General features: G+C 54.3%; 1 protein-coding gene and 1 non-coding gene across 2 annotated transcripts in view; both read right to left on the bottom strand.

Annotated features, from left to right (window-relative positions):
• Positions 1-244: 244 nt before the first annotated feature.
• LOC144719422 (uncharacterized) overlaps positions 245-18,336 on the bottom strand; it is a 56,218-nt gene continuing 38,126 nt past the window's right edge. Inside the window, exons 5-6 of the mRNA XM_078595320.1 lie at positions 6,337-6,664; positions 245-5,528 (exon numbers count right to left, since the gene is read on the bottom strand). Coding sequence (XP_078451446.1) covers positions 4,723-5,528; positions 6,337-6,664 — 1,134 coding nt within the window. The 3' untranslated portion in view covers positions 245-4,722. The remainder of the gene's footprint in view (positions 5,529-6,336; positions 6,665-18,336) is intronic.
• Positions 9,393-9,498, bottom strand: LOC144719680 (U6 spliceosomal RNA). Its single transcript, XR_013585650.1, has one exon. It is a non-coding gene; the product is annotated as a U6 spliceosomal RNA (small nuclear RNA).

The following is an 18,336-nucleotide window of genomic DNA, read 5'->3' as shown; positions in this document are numbered from 1 at the left end:
TCGGCCTCTTGTATATTTGTATCCTTTTATGGCGACACTTATTGACGAATGTGTTAAAGTTGTTTTATTCTAATTATCAATAACGATTGTAATACACAGGACCATGCGGAATGAATTAGAACAGAGGCTTCTAGTCGTTTTCATGTCTTCCAGACATCTGTGGTGGGGGGGGGGGGAAGAGCTTCATAGCTTATCGGATTTCTCCAGGATAAAACTTGCGATAATGATAAAGATTCTCGTTCGATTTTCTTTACATTTTTTTTATTTCATTTGTGCAGGAGGGTTCCGTACAAGGCAACGGGGGGGGGGAGTATAAACAGTAGTAGAAATAACCTGGCTTTTCTCTGTGCAAATCGTCTGGTTTTATTTTATTTGTGTATTCCTCTTAGCATACAACAAGGGGATAACCCGGTATAGCCTGACGGCGCTAGTCCAGTCACGGTTGCTCACGTCAATGTATAAGGCTTCGGCGGGTTACATCCGTAGCGTTTCTCACGTGTTTTTTAATTTATTTTAGTTTTGTGCGCAACTGCCCGTATTTACTGACGAAATGGAAGAACCGTGTCCCACACTGTGGCCTTCGCTGGCGATCACGATTTGGCCGCTGCCCTGCCCCGCACCCTCGCGCGTTCATTCATAACGAGCAAACGCCGGGGGGGGGGAGACTACATTTTTTGTTTTTTGGCGAGTGTGTGGCGCGCTTTACAAACAGGGGCTTCCCAAAACTCCGGACGTTGCAGCCGCGCGCCCCACCGCGCTCCACCGATCGGTCGTCCTCCGTTCGCAAGCGCAAGGCTGTTACGCGCGCGCTTGCCTGATGATTGCTAAAGCGCGCCACCCCGCGTGAAGTCGAGGGGCCTCTAACCTTACAGCCCTTGGGCGCGCGCTTCTTGCACGCGCACCGTTCCGTTTCATTTGAATCGAAGCCTCGCGTCCACACACAGAAGATGTGCAAATTTGAATCGGCGTTGCGCGCACAAGATCCCCGTCTTAGTATGAATCGGCGCCGTCTGCATCATGTCGTAGGGCACAGATCCACACGCGCCGCACGAACAAGACGCGTGCAAATGCAAGACATCTCCATCTTCACGCGAATCAGCAGTATACGTCGCACGGAACGTGTGTTTTTTAGCAATCATCAGGCTCATGCGGCATGTAACAACTTCACGTGTGTTTGAATGGCGAGGACCGGTAGGGTCATCGAGGTGCGGGAGACGCGGTGATGCAGGATGGGAGGCCGCTTTGGGGGGGGCGGGGAATAACCCAGCAGCGGAGTCTTTGGAATGGAGTCTTGACACTCATTAATACAGTAATTACAGATGCGATCGACAAACTCCACGTCCGATCCATGCAGCAGCCTTCACCGCATCGTCTCTGTGCTCCCGGGCTCGCACAACACCGCATAGCCTTCAAACGCTCCTCGTAAATATTTAAAAAGCGCGCATGCTTTCAAAAAAAACGTCAATCACCGTTGGTGGTGGGGGTTTTGTCTTCTTTCAAGGTGAGGAGGAGGGGGGGGAACTTAAAAATGAGAAACATCACGAGATCGAGGGAGGTCACACAGAGCAGATACACTTCATACAGGAATCACAGACATTAAAGATTTCTTAAATCTTTAAGACTTCAAAAAAAAACAATTACTTGTGTAGCAGAAGTGCATCTCAATCAATGAGCGCACATCGGAGAGGGCGGCACCATTTAATTAGGTAGTGCATCGTGGACAGGTTCAACCAGGCGGCTGCCTCGCTCCGGAACGCCTCGCTGCGAGATCGTCACAAGACCCTACGGCAGCAGGGGTGGGTGAGGAGGAAATCGCTTCCTTCGAGTGCCGACAGCCGGAGAGGACTTCCGAATACCTTCGGCAGGAGGCCTCCCGCATGGACACAAGCGGTGGAGCGCATTGAAAAATTCGAAACACAGTGTTGTTGGCGGGCCGAAAACATGTCCCCTCTAGTACCCGATTAGTGCGGCTGAAGATGTTTGCAGTGACGAATAAATATTGCTTGCAAGCTGTTGTGGAAGTAGTAGGACCCAGGGCTTAATGGCGAGGGATCTGAGCTCCGCCAAATGTTCTATAAATTAAGCCTTGCGTAGGCCTCGTGTGGCCACGGGTTACACGAAACGAAATGTCCGGCCCACGTGGCCGTAGTTTCTCCACCCACGGCTGTCCGGCAAAGGAACGTGGCTAACGTTGCGCGAACGGTGACGATCATCAAAGCGCGGCGGGGCCGCACGTCACGAAATCCACCAGGCGCTGCGGTGACGTCACGGACAATTACAGGCGGCGGATTGGCCGATAGCTCCTTTCATACAGCTCGCGGTCACATCAGTGTCTACAGCCCAAAAACAATAACAACAATAATAAACAAACGTACAGTAATAACACAAATGGGGGAGGGGGGGGGGTTCGGGGGGTGGGAGGACATAAACAAGAAGAGTTACTTTTAAAATGTGAAATTTTTGAAAATTATAAAATGGGGGAAGAAATTTAGCAACGACAGAAAGAGAGAGAAAAAAACAACAGAGTTGATTTATTTTTGTTCTCCCATCCTGAATCCACAGTTTCGGTTTCAATGTGAATCACATTGAAACCTAAACAGTGAACCGGTTGGCTACGTACGGCGTGGAATCGGTGCGATGTGGATCGGTCCGAAAGAACGTACATACTGCGATATCCAAAAGGGGCATCATATGAACCCGACTTAACATGGCAGTAGTGTTGCTTGTAGTAGTAGTAGTGTTGCTTTGTTGGCCTGCCCTCGCACCTCCGATTGGCTACGTACGGTACGAAAGAAGTTCAACATTCAAACATTGTAGAATACGAGCATGAGTTTTCCAACACAAAGCATTCTCCCGATATAGCTTTAGTTTTTTACCTGAACAAATTATAAGCTGTTGTTTTTTTTATTTTATGTTTATTTTATAGAATTTTTTTTTTACCTTTTATTATGCTTCTAGTCCAAAATCCTCTAGTCTATGCAGATACAGCATTTCAACCCACGATTGGCTTGGAAACATCTCTTTTTTTTACGATCGAGGCTGTTTTCTTTTGTAATTCCCAAGCCTCTAGCCTCGCCACAGATGGTCACAAAAAATAACAATCTGCTTTGTAGTCCAGAAAAAAAGTAAACGTGAGAGTTAAAAAATAAACAATGTTTCTTTTGCCAGTCCATCCGGTCACAACCACAATAATCAGGCGGTGTGACGGCGGCGATGGTGGTGGTGTGGCCGGACAAGGTCCATCGGGCACCGCGGCCTTCGCTCATCCTCTCAGAGTAGCAGCGGATAAATGGGGGGTGGGGGGGGTGGTGGGGGAGGCCGCTACAGACGGATGAAACAAACTGAGCGAACGAGTGAGCCGCGTGCGCTGCCAGCCAAACCCTCGCGTCCACCCCATTTCATGTCCACCTGCTCCGCGCTACCCCCTCCAAGGTGGCTCGGAGAGATAACGCGGGACGCAGGCCGTGCGTTATCCTCCGTTGGTCGGGGCGAGAGCGGGGGGGGGGTGCAGCTTGCGATCAAATCGATGCCCTCGCACCGCAAGCTGAGAGCAGTCTCCTCCGTCTTCACCAACTTCAGCGCAGCCTATTGCACGGTTATTCTTTTTTCTTACTTTTTTTATTTTTCTACATATATATAAACTATTAGTGCTAGGTACTTGATTTTTTTTTTGGGGAGGGGGGAGAGGCAGGGATGGAGGGAGGCACAAGTAGATATTATCTGCTAACCATCGGTGTGTCAAAATGATCACAGTAGCGTGTGTGGGCTTCGAGGAGACGGAGAGACGCGCGCACACACGTTGCACGCACGCGCTTAGAAAAAACAACTAGAGGTGCCGCATGAGAACTTCCTCGTTGGGTTGGGGGGGGGGAAACGTTTTTTTTAAATGGAATTAGCACTTGATGAGTGTCTCTTGCCCTAGGCAGGCCTCGCTGCCTCGAGTTCGTGGTGAGGCCGACCCTTGTCGCCGTTCGGTACCTCGTCGGGTTGACTCGGTCTCTCGCGAGCACCTGGCCCTGCTGCAGCTAGGCCAGCTAGTTCTGGGCAAGCGCAGGTGATTGGCTCGCTCTCGTGTGATTCGCCCAAACCGCTGGACAAGTCAAGTGCTCATTGTGGAAAAAGAGGATCCGAGGGTTTTTCTCTTCTTTCTTTTTTCTACTTCTTTAACTTTTACAGCTTCCTTTTGTTGCCATATAAGAGTGGAGCTGGATTGGTCCTTGGTGCACTTCAACCATCGTGGAAGATTCCAGCTCCTACAATGGGCACATCCAGTACTCGAAAGAGCGCGGGAAGATTCACATGTGAGAGAGGCAGAGCTTCGTGGGTCTTCCGCCCATATTGCCAAAGGTGAGGTGAAACGGAGCCGGCTCGAGAAGGATTAACAAGAGCACCCAACCCGCCCGAGCAACACGCGATGGGCACGCCGCCACCAAAACCCAGAGCCGCTGACGGACAGCAGGGATATTCCACGACTCGAACAACAAGCCCCCGGAGTGCACGTTAAGTGTTTGCCACTGCTGTTGATTCTGTTCCTCCGCTTCTCCAAGGTCACGTGATCATGGATCGAGAGTGGAGGAATAAACGCGAACCTGGCGGGGGATCTCCTCCGCTCGGTCTGCTTCCACGTCCTGGGGAGGCAGATGGAGGCAACTCTGTGCCCACCCATGCCACCGGTCCCGCAGCTCTTCAACCGAGACAAACGCAGTCCCCGCATCGTCCCCCTCACTGCGGCTTGACCAGTGGCGGAGGTGTGTGAGCGAGACTGCCCGCGAGGTGATGGTGCTGATGGTGGTTGTGTTCGAGATGCTGCTGCTGGTGATGTTGCTGGAAATGATGATGGTGGTGGTGTTGGTGGTGATGATTATCGCTATGATTGTGATGGTTGTGCTGATGCGGAAAATGATTGATGTTGAGGTTGTGGTTTTTCAACGGGGCTGGGTTCGTGGGCCCACGGATCACCGACGTCTGAATGACGGGAGTGACCCGAGCCACAATCGCCGGCGCCCGTGACACCACGCAGCCGCGGGGCGACACCACGGCCGCCACGGGCCGCGAGGCCGGCAGCGTCGCCCGCTCGCCCTGCTGCGGCAGGGCGGCAGCCGGGGCCCGGCTCGGCGCGCCGTTGCACGTCGGCTGGGGCTGCGCAGGGCGCAACGGGTCCGGCCGCGGTGCGGGGCCTCGGTACGAGGCGCTGCCAGGTGGCGGGGCAGTTGCGTGGCCCTGAGGTGAAGCCACCGCCATCTGCGGAGGCTGCTGCTGCTGCTGCGGCTGCTGATGCTGCTGAGGCTGCTGCGGCTGCTGCTGCTGCGGCCGCTGCTGCTGCGTGGAGTTCAGTGGAGTGCAGTGATTGCCCTGCTGCTGCTGATTCTGCTGCACTACGTTGTTGCGGGGAGCCTGCCCCAAGCAGTGCGGAGAGCCAGAGAGAGGTGCGACCATCCACTTGGCGAGTGAGAGGTCGCGCGGCGCGTGCTCCGAGTTGACCAACAGCGGGAGGTTGACGACAGCCGGCTCCGGGCCCTCCTCCCCCTCTGCAAGAAAAGCACAGCGCCAGTTACTGCCAACGTCCGCGGCACCCTGGCACGAGCGGCGTGATGTTAAACGGCTCCAAGCGCAGACCTCAGAGACGCGATAGGCGAGGTCGAGCTGCAGCAGAGCTATGCAGGAGCGTGTCACTACGAGGCTACGGACACGGCAGAGGTCGCAACCGGGTACCCGTACCCAGCCGGGTACGGGTATGGGTACCCGTTTGCGACCCTGGTGCGGCCGGGTACGGGTACGGAATCAAAACCCGTTTGCGACCTCTGGGACACGGTCGGGGTGGGGAGCGCTGACATGCACTACGGCCCTTTGCCGACCGCGCGACGCCACTGGACGAGATGATGGGAAGCAATTCAAAGGGTCGGGCAGTGGGACGGAAGCGGCAGAAAGCGAAGGCCGTCTGCGAGCTCAACTGCGAGTTTTAGTTTTCTTGCCGCGGAAACTCTTTGCGTGCCGCAGTGTTTCGCTGTGAGGTTCAACGCGACATTTGAATTCTGCACTGGAGCCCGATCAGCGTCACAGCGTATTCATTTGGACACGGGTCCACCTTGAATAATTGACATTGCCAGACTCAAACATGCCCTTGCTTTAAGACCACGCTCTGGGCGCCCAGGGGAAAAGGTCACCCCGGGTGAGTGAAAAGGTCACCCGGGTAAAAAGCACGATCTAGCGACCGCCCTGACCCACCCACCCCCCAACAACCCGCCGGGGCGGATGTCAAGCCCCGCGCCGGTAAGAGGTCGTCGTCGCAGGGCTCGGCTGATCGCCCACGCCCCGGCGGCGCGCGCCGAATCTCACCGGACGCGGTGGACGTTTGGTCGTCGTCGTCGGCGACGTTGCGGTCCTCGTCCATGTTGTCGTCGTCGTCGTCGTCCCCCTCGTCCTCGCCGCCGTCGTCGTCGTACGGGTTGCCCCGTCCGCCGTCGCGGAGGTCCGACGGCCGGCGCTGCCCGTCGCCGTCGCCGTGCCCGCCGGAGGCGCCGCGCACCAGCGCGTCCACCTCGTGCGGCTCCAGCGCGGACGAGAGCTCGTTGCGCAGCGCGGCCAGGCGCTGCTGCAGGGCGATCTTCTCGCGCGCCAGCCACTCCACCTCGTGCTCGCACTCGCGCTCCTTCCGCTTCAGCACCTGCAGCGGGCGGGGAAGCGCGCGAGCAACGGCCTGGGCGTGAGCTCGATCGTTGGTAACGTCGTCGTCGTCGTCACGGTCAATCCCACTGCTGGGCGAAGGCCTCACGCAAGCCGCTCGCCCTCCTGCCGTGTAATAATCCGGTACCGGCTTGACACGCAACGTTTTTCACTGCCAACGTAATACTGTAACGTGGAAATTGATAATTTGGCAATTTCGGCTGGTTGGAGGGACCTAACCGAAAACATCAATTATAAATCGAACCATCCAGCAGCTGCACATTAATTATTTGTATCGCTCCATCTCCTCGGCGGACGTACTCTCGGACACGCTCCTCTCCTTGGCTCATTGACCATCGGCCGTGATGATCAACAGTTTGGATGATGTCATTAACCTGCGGGTGTTCTCCAATCCACGCGGTCCTCTTTCTGTCTCTCAGGCATCGAACAAAGACGGTCATCGTCTTTGGCCGTCTGGAACGCTCTTCCTTCCGATATTAGGAAGCCACTGGAGCTTTGCGCTTTTAAATCTCGATTAAAAACTAACTTATTTAAAATTGCACCTCCCATTAGCACGGTTGGCTACGTACGGTGCGAAATAATTTCATCAAACGCACAGCGTAATTCCAATCGCGCCACTACCCACGCTTGCGTGTCAAACTCCCCACGCCTCTCTGCCCACTTTTCAGTTTTTTTGTTCCGTTTTGCTTAGTTGATGACCAGTGCTTCTGACCCGCACGTCACTGCGTTAACAATACGTCGATGCAAACAATTACCCCGGCAAGACTCGCAAACGCTACCCCCATCGTGCTGCAGCTACATCGGTCGCCGGTATCCAGAACTTCAAACCGTTGCAGGTGTGACGCTAGAGGGCGCTGCGGTACAATAATTAGACAAGACAAACTCTCAACCCGCTTTGGGTTGGCAGTCAAGTCTACGGCAGAGGTCGCAAACGGGTTTTGATTCCTTACCCGTACCCGGCCGCACTAGGGTCGCAAATGGGTACCGTATCCTACCCGTACCCTACTCGAAATGAGTGACAAACGGTTACTCACCAGTGACTCACGGCCTACTCGTACCCGGCCGCATCAGGGTCGCAAACGGGTACCCGTATCCGTACCCGGCCGGGTACGGGTAGCCGGGTATCGGGCAGGGTACGGGTATCGGGTACCCGATTGCGACCTCTGGTCTACGGTCCTCAGGTGTTGTTAGCCTTCTCTGCCTCTTGATACGAGTCGTTAACGTCTTGTTCTATCGGCCTATCGGTCACCGTCACGTATAAACGAGCAGCGTTTGTTTCGGCGAGCAAACTCTGGACCGCCTCATAACCTTGTGGATCTCGGCAAGAGCCATCTACTTCACGGCGGCATGTTCAAGCCAAGCTTGTTTTGTTTAACCAGGTGAAAGCTCGTAAAGAGGCCAGGATAAAGTCTCGTTTGCGAGGCTGACCCTGACGGCACACCCCTTTTGTTTGAAACGTCAGCGCAAGGTGTCGCGTAAAACAAAAAATAAATATACGAGCTAAAGCCCACCGAGTTCTTTGCTCTCTTTCAGAAGCCACCTGGCCACAAATGATAGCTCAACGAAGTGGCTGATCACGTGGAAAATTCATCGTTGCCAAATACTCGAAACGCACCGTTTCTAGACGCGGTGGGAAAAACCGGAGGATCCCGGAGAAAATCCCACGCCACCACGGGGAGAGAGACACGCAAACTCCAAATATACAGCAGGCGTCGTCAGGATCGGGATCGAACCCATGGCCTCATGCAGACCAGACGAGGGAGATAACCACTCGCCACCACGGCACCCCTGGCCCAGAGGTGGCTCATAGGTGGCCAGAGGTCGCAACCGGGTACCCGATACCCGTACCCTACCCGATACCCGGGTACCCGTACCCGGCCGGGTGCGGGTAGGGTACCCGTTTGCGACCCTGATGCGGCCGGGTACGGGTACGGGTACGGGTACGGGTACGGGTACGGGTACGGGCCGTGAGTCACTGGTGAGTAACTGTTTGTCACTCTCTCTGCTTGTGTGTCTGTCTGTGTGTCTCCGTGTCTGTGTTTTGTCTCTCTCTCAAATTTAGTTCTACCTGATGACGGTTGCTTGTGTTGCAATCGAAACGTCGTATTCTATTATTTAATTTATTTTCTTTCTACGTGATTTTACCGAAAGAACCAAAGAGGATAAACTGAGTACACCTGTTAAGTTGATCGGGCAGGTCGCTTGTGGCGGGGTAAAACTGTGAGTATTCCCACCTCTTTCAAGAAATCTGACCAGCATCAAAAGAGAGTAGGCCAAAGAAGCCTCCATGGAGGGGTTCCTCTAGAACTTATCCAGCAGTGGACTGAACAAGCAATGTCACTGCCACACCTTTACCCTCTACCCCCCCCCCCCCCCACTTTTTTTTTTTAAACGTCTCCCACCGATGTCAATTCTCGAAGGTACACTTCTTAAATCCGTCCAAAAAAAAAAAACACTCTCCCGATAGATAACGCGTTGCCCACAACGGCCCGTGCGATTCGCTCACGCGTTACTGCTGGTGGTTTTATTCTCTTACAACAAACCGTCCCAATGTGCCGAGGCACGAGGCACCTCTCGCGATGTTGCCGGGCTCCTACCCCCAACCCCACCTTTCTTTGTGCCCTACTTTTTGCGCGTCAACTTTTCGACGCGGCGTGATGCTGCCCGTGCCAGCGACAAACTCTGATGATGGGGAAGCCACGCGGCGAACGAAACTCCACCGACTCTCGAATTTGCGTGTCATCCTTGCGCAGGGGCCATGCTCATCTTCTCTGTATCGTTCCAATTTTTTAGTACATGTACTGCCTGAAGCCCCCTCTCTCTTTTTTTTTCTTCCGTGGCGAGCAAAACTTCCACATCGGCGCATTTCCCCTCCTGAACAAATTGGCATCGCACGCAAGGAATATAACACTGGTCAACACACTTTTTCTGGCATAAGGTATTCCAACGGTTTTAAGGTAATTTTGGGGTGCTGATTCCAAATCTGGCATCAGTTTTTGCCTATCACATCAGGTTTTTGAGATATCAAATATTGCATTTTCAATCAAAACTGCAGAAGAAAAATATTTCAAAAATGGATATCTACATAAAATTATATTATAAACACACTATCCTAAAAATACAGCACCATATTTTAACATTAAAGCAGTCACTGACTCGCAACAACTTGCAATCATAAGTGACAGAGTTAATTTCGGGTAAAATCAATGAAAATGGGGTATGCCGATAGCATAAAAATGATGTGATAGAGCAAATCTAAGATCAGATTTGGAATCAGCACCCTGAAATTAGTCTAAAACAGCTGCAAAAGTCCAGCCAAGAAAAAAGGGTTTTTTTGTTGACCAGTGTAATTGACGGTTTTTGAGTTGGGGTTTTTTTTTTAATCCTTTATATTAAGCTCACTTGCTTGCTTGCTTGCGCGCTTACGACCGTGCAAATCTTTCGGTCGTTTTTTAACCCACTTCCCGTGATCCAATCGAGCTGACATTTTGCACACAGACTCGTTGTGCGTGACAATTTATTTTCGCGGGAAAAAAATCAAAAATTTTCCACTTTTTAGGAAAATGTTTTTTTCATATTTAACTTAAAATACCAATGTGATAAAAATGAAACTCTTACTCAAGATAAACAGAAATGAATAATAAAATAAAACCGATGCCACGCATATAAAGGATTTATAGTGAAAAACTTTGTTTTTACGGGTTAATTTTTTGTTTGATTTGGTGATCGTGGTGCCGTGTGTCTGTGCGCTTAGCGCGTGCTCCGAGTCCGCGTGCTTCACGCCAGAGTGGGATGCAGAAACACCTGCGGGTGTTTAAAATGCCGGCGGTGTTGTGGTGGTGGTTGGTGGTGGTGGTGGCGGCGGAGGAGGAGGTCTGCATTTTTTCATCCTCAGACGTCTGGTGGCTCCACAACTGGTCCAAACTGGTTTGGGCAGCGGCACTTTGCCTCCAACAACCGGTTAAACACACGTCGTGTGGTGATGGTGGTGTGTGTGAGTGTGTGGGGGGGAGCGGTGGCGTAGCGGTTAGCGCTATGAACCCGGCGACCCCCGAGTTCGATTCACGCTCACGGCCAACACCGTGGGTGACGATTATCTGCACCGGTCCCGGGCCTCCCTTAGGTCGACTCAGCCTCAAATGAGTACCCGGTGCGGTGCGTAAACATCTCCACTGGTTGCTGGCCACCCACACCGTCGTGTGCTGTGCCGGCCTTCATAGGGTGCTCGCTATCAGCACTTGCCCCAACAGTCTGTCCAGGCTATACCGGACATCTTTGTCTTTGGAGGGGGCGGTAGTGTGGTGGTTAGCGCACTGCGCTACGAACCCGGCGACACGAGTTCGATACCTGCTCACGACCAATAACCGTGCACAAGTCGACTGCCTTTGAATGAGTACCTTGTGCGGTGGCTTTTAAATATATAATCAAAGGTGACGAGACAAAGGCGACCCAGCAATGTGCCGGCCACGCAACCACTTCCTTGTGCGCAGTTCTGTCCTTCATAGGTGCTCGCTAACTGGACTTGCCCCAGCAACCTGTGTGGGCTATACGCGGGAACTTTGTCTTTTGTATGTGTGCGAACATGCGCTCTTCAACAAGTGCAGGTCAGCAGAGTTGTCGTATGTGCATGTGTTTCAGTACTGTATATTTGTAGGGCGCGGGTAGTGCAGTGGGCAGCTTACCACGCATATCCCCGTCGAGTAACTGTTGTGGTATAGAAACATCAGCACTGGGGAGACAAAGGCGGCCGGGCGTGGTTCTGGCCACACCAGCCGCTCATGCGCTGTGGCAGCCTTAATAGGTGCTCGCTAACAGCTCTTGACCACACAGCCCGCAAAGAGGCAATACGGGTGGTCTTTTTCTTGAAATATTCGTGACTCTGTTCGGCTTAAAGGCCGCACGTAAGCCGCTGAATTTATATGAGACGTGGAAAGTTTGTTTTCTGCGCTGCCAAGGAAAACTCTTAAGGGCCCAAATCAAACGTCAAAGAAAGGTCCTTCTCCGCTGATTTCTTTGGCAAAAAAACTGCCCATATCTCCCATCACCGGAGCAAATATGAGTCTGAGGGCACTTGCATTTCATCCATTTCATCCAGTTGCTCATCGACGTCTTAAAATATTTTCAAATCAACGACTGGACAACTCATTAACGGCCGGCCAAAAGGGGGAGCACGTGCACTGCTGACGATGCCAGCTCGTGCTCCGGATGGATTCCCACATCGCAGACTTTTTGTTTTATGATTAGGACAAATGCACTCGTTTCGTGAAGCACGGCTTTAGAGGAACGAGTATGGTGGACCCTTGAAACAACAATCTCACCACACACACACATTTGCAAAACAATCTGTCCGCCCCCCCAACTCCACCCCACTCGCCCTTTGCACCACCCAACCCCGGCACCACCACGCGTCAACGCGCACAACCGATGCCCTCACCTGGCAAATAATAACACAACCGACTGACGCCGGTTTTTTTTCTTTTGCGCAACACAGTCGCCCATCTATAAACGAGTCAGCCTGGAACTTTCAGGTCGGCCCGGTGGCTGGAAACAGTGAGACGGGCGCACAGCGAGGCACTACATTAGGGGCGCATGAGATTGTTAACTACCTCGCCTGGTATGCAGGAGCTTGTGGGTTCGATCCAGACCCTGACGCCAGCTGTATATTTGGAGTTTGTGTGTCTCTCTCTCTCCCCACGTGGCGACGTGGATTTTTCTCCGGGCCCTACGGTTTTTGCCTCCACATTTAGAAACGCGCGCTTAAGAGTACTATTTGGCTGCTATACATTTCCGCCTGATAAGCCACTTCGTCGAGCTACCATTTACGGGCAGATCGCTTCTGAAACAAAGGGGGCTAACATAGCTCAATGGGCCTTACCTGGTAAAAATTAAAAATAATGGTTCTAGTTTATACGCAGCCCCACGTGACACTCCGCACCACGGCATGACATCACCGCCCGGTTGAGCAACAGCGCGGAGCCCTCGGAGGGGACGATTACAGCTTTAGGGGCTGTGCCGTGCCACGTGCACGCTGCGATAATGGAACAACGACGTAGGGCCAAACTCTTAAATTGGCCCCGGGGTCCCCCGCAACCTGAACACGCAGGTCACGACCACGCCATCGGCGAGTAGACAGGGGCGAGGCACCGCGACAGGAACAAGGTTTGGAGGTCGAGTCGGCGAGAAGTCTGCGAGAGGGGTTGTACAAGTCTCCTTGGGCTCGTTGAACGTTGCCACCAGTCGGCCGTTTTTAAGGCAGAGTTCCTTTACGCGTTTGGAACAAATCGGGCGGCACGGAAAAATCCATTGTACTGCCCACGCCGAAAAACAATGCCCACCTTGGTAATGCATTTGTCAAGCAGCATGACTGGCAGGGCATGAGTGAGCCCTCATCCAACAGTGCAATGGGCTGTACACGTGTACATGGCCCACACGGATTAGAACATGGGACAAACAAAATGAGTTAAGGGTTTTATTTCATGCAAAAGAAATATTTTAACAGGAACGCCTTCCTGAGTCTCAGCACACAGTTTCAGGAGGGTCATTCTTAGGCAGTGGAGTACTTTGAGTATGCAATGAAACCAGAGTGCCTGGAGAAATCCTACATATAGATGAGGAAATGTCACTCAGACTCCACTCCGCAGTGGCTGGACGACAACCAAGTGTGTACCTGGCAAGGTGGGCATAACATATTAATATTCGGGTCTATCCAATAGAGTTACTGTCTGAAAGGTATGCTAAATTTATCAAAATCCTGTTTGTCTAATTGGTTCATTGAGACCTACAAGAAATCAAATCGAGGAGGACATTTGAAAGGCTCATGTATTATTTACCCAAATGTCGAGACTCGTTTTCAGAAGGTTTCCCTGCATTGGGATGTTCGGCGCGGAGACTGAAACCCGATAACCCAGTGCAACCCCGCCATGCGTACGAGGTGACAACATTGAACAATGTCACCTGATGGGCCCACCTTTGCAAAAAAAAACACCACACCTACAACAACCCGGCAGAGCACTGGCAGCCCACACATCAAAGTGCTAACCGTGCTCAACGCCGATTATTATCTTCAACATTCGGCACACTTGAGGCTGATATGAATCGTAGGCATTCCCTCCCACAGGCAAGCGCTGCCCGCCACCTCCGTACCTGAAAGCCACGCAATGAGCCCGGTGCTGTCACAGCGGCACCCCCCCCCCCCCTCTCTCTCATCAATCGCGAGTGACGCACGCTGCCTTCATGAACGCGGCCCTCTCTAGGATGGCGAGAGGCAGGGTCCCACCGGAGGAGCGTCCCACAGCGGACGCCGTTGTGGGCATCATCGTTGTAAATGACGCGCGCGCATTCGTAACGCAATGTGCCTGTGGACATTCTCGAGCAGAGTGCGCCATCACGCGATGCACAATTGACGGCCGCGTAGAGAAATTGCCCGTTGGTTAAACGTTGCCCCCTCTGGCCCGTGGACTCCGGGCGCAGTTGCACCGCCTGCACACTCACCATCTACGCCACCACCGTGGCGAGATGTTAACTATCTCGCCTGGTATACAGGATGTCGAGGGTACGATCCCGACCCTCACGTCTGCTGTACATTTGGAGTTTGCGTGTCTCTCTCCCCCCCGTGGTGGCATGGATTTTTTTCTCCGGGTCCTACGGGTTTTTCTATCCACATTTAGAATCAACATCACGCGTTTGGAGTAATTGACAGCCATAAATGTCCACGTGGTAAGCCACTTCGTTGAGCCATCATTTGTGGCGTTCAGGTCGCTTCTGAAAAAGAGCCGTATAGCTCCAGCGGTCCTTACCTGGTAAAACAACTAAGTAAAAAAAAGTTTAGTTTAAAATCCCAACCCCAAAAGTCGCCTTTTAACACAACAATTCGAGCCCAGGACACCGTTTAAGGGATGGGCTATTTGGGGTCAAGGCGGGCTAAGCCCGGGGCCTGCTCGAGAAACCAGTTCCACAAGCAGAACGTGAACGGGAGGAAGGGGAATATGCCACGCGACGTTCACACACGTGGTGCACTCCCTGATGACCCCTACATCTCTACACCCCCCCCCAAACCCCTACACCTGCACCCCCATCGCCTGCCGTCGGGGACTCCCGCTGGCAACCCCCTCAAGGCTGCTGGCGGTGGTGTTGCAGGCAACAGGCGCGTGGCAACCGGACGACCGTGGCAATGCCTGCAATCTGGATGCAACCGGACGACCGTGGCAATGCCTGCAATCTGGATGCAACCGGACGACCGTGGCAATGCCTGCAATCTGGACGCAACCGGTCGACCGTGGCAATGCCTGCAATCTAGATGCAACCGATCGGCCGTGGCAATGCCTGCAATCTGGATGCAACCGGACGACCGTGGCAATGCCTGCAATCTGGACGCAACCGATCGGCCCCGCCGCAGCTGCGTCACGAATTCGGCGACCCGAGTTCGATTCCCGGCAAGTGTCGGATTATAATTATCTGAACCGGCCCTCTCTGCCTCCCCCGGTCTTAATTGAACGTATTGCGGAAAACAAATAATCCATTGTTGTACAATAGTACACGCTCGTGTCTATGGGCCCCCACCTTCACCACCAACACACACTGACCAGCGTGGTCAAATAATCCCTCTCGCGAATGGCACGGTGTGGTGTGAAGCCCTCTTCCAGCAGTGCATTGACAAAAGGTTCTGCGCTGTACATACGCGTGGAGATTTCCTTTGAAAAGTTTCTTAAAAGGGACTTTTCTCGTGAGAGAATTTGAAAATGTAAAGAGTTTTGCAGACTCCGTTTCCCCTGCACTCTGGAATATTCATTCAGTCGCCAGTCTGGGCACTCCAATGATTCACGATTTGGTGGTTAATCCTCGCTACAGCGACGAGCATGGCTAGACAGCCCCCACCCATTCCCCCCTGCCCTCCCCCAATCCTCCCCAGCCCCCCACATATTCCCCCAAGCCCCCCACCAATTCCCCCCAGACCCCCACCCAATCCTCCTTAGCCCCCCACCAATTCCCCCCCGCCCCCCATCAATTCCCCCCAGCCCCCCATCAATTCCCCCCCAGCCCCCCCACCCAATCCTCCCCAGCCCCCCACCAATTCCCCCAAGCCCCCCACCAATTCCCCCCAGCCCCCCACCCAATCCTCCCCAGCCCCCCACCTAATCCTCCCCAGCCCCCCACCAATTCCCCCCAGCCCCCCACCCAATCCTCCCCACCCTCTCCTGGCATTAGAAACGGAATCCCCCAGTCTCCCCCCCCACCACCATCCCCCTGCAGCCCCCACCCCCCCACACACCCTCCCAGCCCCCACCACCCCCTCCACGCACGACGCGGTTTCCCCCGTGATGCCGCACCCTCTGCTGATTGGATAGAAGCGGCATCTCAACCCGGGCGCGAAGAGCCAATGGGGTCCGAGTACAGCCAACGCGTCCGCCAATGGGGAGCGCGCGCTCGTCCCCATTCACAATTTTCTTGGCAGAAGCAGCAGCGGTGGGGGGGGGGGCGGGGGCTGAGTGGGTGGGGGCTGAGTGGGGGCTGAGTGGGGGGGTTACAGCCTTGGCCAGAGGATGGAGAGAAGCGGTGTGGGGGGGACGGGGGAAGGGAGGGAGGGGGGAAGAGGAGGGGGGGGGCGATGGAGAGACGAGGGAATGGATGAGGGGGGGGTATTACAGCCTTTGGCAAAAAAAAGGAAAGAAGGGGGGGGTGAGTTAGGGGGAAGGGGGGGGGAGATGAGCGGAGGGGGGGTTGGAATTATCGCCTTGGCAGGAGGATAGAGGGATGACAGGGGAGGGAGGGGGGACTGTGAGGGGGGGTGGGGGCGAGGTACGTGTGAACCATTGCGTGCACGGTGAAGGGCTACGGGGAGGGAGAGGGGAGGGGCTATGGGGGATGGGGGTGGGTCCCTGGCGCGTGTGCAGTCGTACGGGGGGGGGGTGAGAGGAGGGTGGTGGTGGTGGGTGTGGGCAGTCGCCTCCGCCGTGGTGGTGGTGGTGGAGGGGGTGACGTCACTCGCTTCTGCATAGCGACAGACGGGGCTGGCAGCAACCACGTGCGCGCGGCAGCCAATCGCTGCGCCTCGTGTCCCCACGCCGGTGGTGGCGGTGGGGGAGGGGGGTCACGTCAGGTCAAGGGGGTATCACGTGTGCTGGTGCTGGTGGGGGGGGTTGGTGGGACACCGCGGGATCATTGGCACCATCAGACAACGGTCGATGCACTGCTGGATGAACTCATCCCCCCCCCCACGCCGCCGCAGAAACTCTCACGCTCCTGCGACGTGTCACCCGCTACATTGTGAATTAAGATCGCTCCATCTCCCCGGGTGGAGGTCCTACCGGAACGCATTCCATTCCGACCGTGGGATGGTGAGATGAGACAAGGGCCGTATATACACCGTAGCGAAGCGAAAGAACAAACAAGAAACACACCCAGTGGTGGCGTGGGGTTCCTATTCATTCTAGCAGGGTATTTTGCATCGGCGGCAGTGGCGATGATGATGGTGGTGGTGGTGGGAAATAAGGAGCTGGGATGGGGAGAGAGATGGGGCTGGTTTGGTGTTGAGGTCGGAGAAGTTGTGGTGGGATTTGAGGGTGATGGAGTGGGTTTCGGAATCCTGAAACCCACTCCGCCACCACCCTGGAATGCGGCTACATAGCGGAGCGGACGAGTTAAGGAATACCCGTGGTGGGGGGCTAAGTTGTGGGGGGGCAGGAGAGGTTGGGGTGCGGAGGGGAGAAGCTCCGGTTGAGATGGGGGGGGGGGGGACCTGGGGTGGTTGATGTGCCCGTGCACATCAACCACTGCGAACGCGGCTGCCCGAGGTTTGATTCTCGCTCACGGCCAACACCGGTGACGATTTATCTGAAGCGGTCCTGGGGTGTCCCTACCCTAGGTCGACTCAGCCTCAAATGAGTACCTTGTGCGGTGTGTAGTAAACATCGCCACTGGGGAGACAAAGGCGGCCGGGCGTGGTGCTGGCCACCCACCCCCTCGTGTGCCGTGCCGGCCTTCATAGGTGCTCGCTAACAGCACTTGCCCCAACAGTCTGTTGAGGCTATACGGGAGATCTTTGTCTTTGGAGCTGGGATGAGTGTACGCAGGTGGGAGGAGCCTAGATGAGTTTACGAAAGTGGGAGGAGCCTGGGTGAGTGTACACAAGTGGGAGGAGCCTGGATGAGAGTACACAAGTGGGAGGAGTGTGGATGAGAGTACACAAGTGGGAGGAGCCTGGGTGAGTGTACACAAGTGGGAGGAGCCTGGATGAGTGTACACAAGTGGGAGGAGCCTGGATGAGTGTACACAAGTGGGAGGAGCCTGGATGAGTGTACACAAGTGGGAAGAGCCTGGATGAGTGTACACAAGTGGGAGGAGCCTGGATGAGTGTACACAAGTGGGAGGAGCCTGGATGAGTGTACACATGTGGGAGGAGCCTGGATGAGTGTACACAAGTGGGAGGAGCCTGGATGAGTGTACACAAGTGGGAGGAGCCTGGATGAGTGTAAACAAGTGGGAGGAGCCTAGATGAGTTTACGAAAGTGGGAGGAGCCTGGATGAGTGTACACAAGTGGGAGGAGCCTGGATGAGTGTAAACAAGTGGGAGGAGCCTAGATGAGTTTACGAAAGTGGGAGGAGCCTGGATGAGTGTACACAAGTGGGAGGAGCCTGGATGACTACGCAGGTTGG

Source organism: Lampetra planeri, chromosome 6, assembly GCF_965212315.1.
Source record: "Lampetra planeri chromosome 6, kcLamPlan1.2.h2, whole genome shotgun sequence".
Lineage (NCBI taxonomy): Eukaryota > Metazoa > Chordata > Hyperoartia > Petromyzontiformes > Petromyzontidae > Lampetra > Lampetra planeri.
Note: the sequence above shows the minus strand (reverse complement) of the source record. Positions and strands in the feature narration are given on the sequence as shown.